This window comes from Rhagoletis pomonella, unplaced genomic scaffold, assembly GCF_013731165.1.
Source record: "Rhagoletis pomonella isolate Grant_MI unplaced genomic scaffold, Rhpom_1.0 Rhpom_scaffold_00006, whole genome shotgun sequence".
NCBI classification, from domain to species: domain Eukaryota; kingdom Metazoa; phylum Arthropoda; class Insecta; order Diptera; family Tephritidae; genus Rhagoletis; species Rhagoletis pomonella.
In genome coordinates, this window is record NW_023458560.1 from 63324481 (window position 1) to 63329180 (window position 4700).

General features: G+C 35.1%; 1 protein-coding gene across 1 annotated transcript in view; it reads left to right on the forward strand.

Annotated features, from left to right (window-relative positions):
- Window positions 1-2141: 2141 nt before the first annotated feature.
- LOC118741102 overlaps window positions 2142-4700 on the forward strand; it is a 104713-nt gene continuing 102154 nt past the window's right edge. Inside the window, exons 1-2 of the mRNA XM_036472938.1 lie at window positions 2142-2457; window positions 2528-3013. Coding sequence (XP_036328831.1) covers window positions 2368-2457; window positions 2528-3013 — 576 coding nt within the window. The 5' untranslated portion in view covers window positions 2142-2367. The remainder of the gene's footprint in view (window positions 2458-2527; window positions 3014-4700) is intronic.

Sequence of the window (4700 nt, forward strand, 5' to 3'; positions counted from 1 at the left end):
ATAGTAACAATAAAATAAACCTAGACCAATGTATAGTTAGTATTGAGGCTTATGTTCTTCCACTCGGCTAGGAGGAAATGAGAGCAGCAATAATGTGGCTTAAAAACAGCAAAGGGTCTGGGGCCGGCCGAATACTGTTTTGGCCATGTCAGTGTGGCTTCTTGCCTGGTTAATCCATCATTGTCCAGATTTTAACAGCACGTCAACTCCCGGAGAAAACACTAGATTACAAATCTACACACACCACATTTTTTCACACATTTTCGATTTTAGAGGCGTTTTTGACAGCCCGAAGAGCAGCTGCCTCTACTATGCCATCTTTAAACTTTATATCCCCGCAAAACAGATACGCCTGCGTAAACTTACGCTCACCACAACTTTTAGCTTCGTCTAAATTGGATAGAACCTCGCCGTTCGGGACTACAGTAGGCTTTGGGCAAGGTGCTTCATTTTCGTGAGATTGCAATTGAAAGCTGAGCTGAAGACTGCCAAGCTGCTCCCCTCGAAATAGACAAGTTGTATAGATAAATCGTTTAATAGATGCGCAGGGTCCAGGTGCTCGGTAAATTTTTTTGAAGTGAAACTTCTTTACGTTCGGTAGGATGTAAATGGAAACTTCCATGTAACGAAAAAGCGACAGGATCGTTAGACTCTAATTCCAAACTCCAATGAAACGAAAAAGCGATTGAAGAAGAGTTAATGACGGGTATGTAGATTAAGATTAAAATTAACATTAAGATTATGATTAAGGCTAAGATTCAGGCTATGATTAAGATTAAGAGTAAGGTTAAGATTGAGATTAATATTAAAATTAAAATTGAAATTGAAATTAAAATTAAAAATAAGATTAAGATTAAAATTGAGATTTAGATTAATATTAAGATTAAGATGAAGATTAAAATTGAAATTGGGATTAAGACTAAGATTAAAATTAAGTTTAAGATTTATATTAAAATTAAAATTGAAATTGAAATTAAAATTAAAAATAAGATTTAGATTAAAATTGAGATTAGGATTAAGATTAAAATTGGGATTAAAATTAATATTAAGATTAATATTAAGATTCCCCTTCTTTGTCGCTCTAACCGCCTAAGCGATTAAGATTAAGATTGAATTTATGATTCTGATACCGATTTTGAGTAAGATTAACAATAACAATGAGATTAAGACAGATTGAGATAAATATTTAGACAATTATTCCTTATCATGCAGAAATATACTCAAAAAATGTAATATGGTGCGGTATACAGTTAATACTATTACCGTAATAGGAAGAATTTTCGCTTAAGTCGCGCGTGGGATTCGCACAAAACTTTTTTTTTTTTTAGGTGATAAATGTATTCAGTTTTGTTAGTAAAAATTAGGTTTAGTATGAATTTTCATAAATTTGGGGCCCATAACTCAGTTCCAGTATTACAAATAGTACTTTATTTATACTTTAACCCCTGAAACCCTCACAGACAGATTGTTAACCAGACAGAAAGTCGGGTCTACATAATCGGATCTACCAGAATTTGCATATTCCTATCAGGTTAGGTTAATTTGACGGTCAGTCCAAATGACCAACTCACTTAGAGCTTGCGAGTCCATTGTGATACCATTGTAAAATACCGGAGCCACGTGTATTTCTACCAGGCTGAGTGCAGGCGAATTGGTTAGCACTTCTGTCACTTCGCAACTCTTTGGGGAATCTTTCTACAAAAATAACAAAACCTTTGGAAAATTTTGCAGCAGCTAGCAGCGACTTAATAGTTTAGACACGAATTGGCTTGGCTAGTACCGAGTAAAATTTTCTTGCAGGGATGCCTGTAGTGGAGTGTGGAAAAATTTTATAAAAGGATACCATCGGATATGTTTGTATGTACATATATGTATGTCTGTATATTTATGTACATATGTATGTGTGTGAATGTAAATATGAAAATATATACTTAAAATGCAGTTGGGTTAAAGCTCAACGAACTGCTGTCCATTTGACCATTCGTTAGGTTAATATGCAGCCTAAGCAAGTAAATGGATTTCATTGAGAAATTGGCGGTCGAACGAGTGACAAGTGAAATTATGAAATTGAACAACGAAGCGTAGGCTAGCGCGTGTGGAGAAATATAAAACTAATTAATTACCAAAAAAAAGTGAAGAAAATAAGCAGTAAAGCTACTATTGTATGTAATTAGTGGCAGGAAAAATAATTATAATTGAAAATAGTTTATGAAGTAAAAAGTGCTTGGATTTCCAATAAATAAACCATAAATTTTTCTGCGCAGCTCCACACTTTTAACTTTGCCATTGATCATTGAATTCTATAAGCAGTGCCTCTAATTACGCGTTAACTACAAATATGCGTTTATCCATAAAATTTCTACTCGTATGATGGGATGTGGTTCATCGATGGATACGAATAGCGTTTTAGAAGAGCCCATAGCACAGAGCTTGGAACGTTGGCAGCAAGGCGATATGGTACGAGTACTTATACGAGTGCTCGAGTAGAACTGAACCCCCCCATCTTTCCATCTTTTCTCCTCCATAGGATCCCGTCGCGGTTGTCGAGGAATTTGTGCATCTGGACGAACGGATCAGCAAACTGGAGGCGACTTGTCCGGGACCGCGTATGGCCACCGCCGAAGCTTGGGTCGAACACTTACAATCGCAACGTGATACTCTTTTAGGTGTTGACAACTTAGATGCGGCCTTGAAGCTACAACGAAATGAGTTGTCGCAACAACAACAACAACAACCCCAACAACAAATAAATAGTGAAGTATTAACTATAAATGAGATCGATGCAGCTACGCCGCCACCCATACATCAGCCACCATTGCAACCACTCAGTGTGGTGGTGGTGGCATCAACAACTACAACAACAACAACGACAAAAACAAACAGAGGCATGTTATTGAATGGCGGAAATACATTGAGACGCGGAAATGGCGCCATAGTAAATGGCATAGGCGGGGCGGCACGACACGCTAATAATAACATTATGGCAAATACACCCACCCAGGATTTGGCTAATGTGAGTTCGTTAATTAAAACAAATATATTTACACCCACACACATATTTATGTGTATGTATGTACATTAGACTGCATCACCAAATAAAGTTGCGGTTTTTCCACCGGGATTACAAAATTTATTATATTTTAAGACGTCCATTACGATTCCGCTCAAATTTTTTTTTAATTTTTTAAAAATATTTTTATGCAAATTTTTTAAGCTTGAACCGTTTTGTCATTTGAGGGAGTTTAAAAAAAAATCTTTGGAGGTATTTTCAAATCGGTCCAGCTCACTTAAATCTTAATATTTTTCCGAAATATTTTGGTGGACGTCTTAAAATATAATAGATTTTATAATTCCAATGGAAAAATAGTACTGATTTTTTTTTGTATGGGGAGTGATGCAGTCTAATGTACATACATATATAACCTGCAGGGAAACCCCAAACTAGTGAACCACATTTCTCTAGTAGTTCAGTACAAGTTCTTTATCGCCAAAAGCGATGATGGTCTGATGGTAGCTGGATCGCCACCAGTCCAAAAATAGCGAAATATGGTACTTTTAAAAAAACTATTTTATTCTTCTTTTTAAAACTACATATCGCTAGCATGGAGTAAAAAGTTGATAAGCCCACTTTTTCTTAAAAATTATGTTTTGTTGCAAGCAGCAAGAACAATTAACAGTAATACGCAAATTTGCTAATTCCAAAAATTGTAGAACCGAACCAGTTCGGAACTTATGCGCTTCACGACAGGGTATGGATGTACATATATTCACCTGCACGTCCATACACCTTAATATACATATATATATATATATATATATACATATATGAATATACGTATACATATGTATGTATATGTAACATATGTATGTACATACACACAGCTAACAAGCCACTGGGTTAAATATGTTTATATAGAGGTTAGCGCAGGAGTAGGCTTATGTTTTTGATACATATCTATGCGGACTGATTGAGAAATCTAAAGACTGATTAAGTAATTGTATGTAATTCTTAATTTCTCATGCCATTCGGATGTTTGTCACAACCAGTCGAAATACATATGTACATATGTACATTAGGGCGGGTCAATTTGTAGGGGAGATTTTTTCGACTAAGCTCGTATAGCAAAGAAGGATTCTACGTGTAATTCTAATAAAATTTGCCGAAGAAACCATGGATCTAAAATCTATTTGAAGTTTGCCAAATTGCGAAAATAGGTTTCTTGGTATTTTCCTGTCGTCTCGTAAAGAAGTGTACTTATCTTTTTCTTAAAACTTCCACTAGAGGGCGCAACAGTGAAAATTTTCACATTTTCTTCGAAACCTATTTTTGCAATTTGGCAGACTCTAAATTGATTTTAGATACATGGTTTCTTCGGAAAATGTGCTCAGGATTACACGTAGAATCCTCCTATGCTACACGCACATAGTAAAAAAAAAAACTAACCCGCCCTAATGTACATACTAGCTTTTGCCCGCAACTCTGCCCGATTTCAGATGCAACAAAATGCAAATAAATTATATCACCGAAAATAATAAATTTTATTTAAAAAAGTTGCCCAACTAAATTGGACATTTCAGTATAAAAACAGCTGACATTTCGTAACTAAGCTTTATTACATTTTTTAAATTATTTTAACAAGTGACAATTCTTGAAAAAAAAATGTGTCTCAATAACAAAAACAAAGACTCTTTGTTTCATA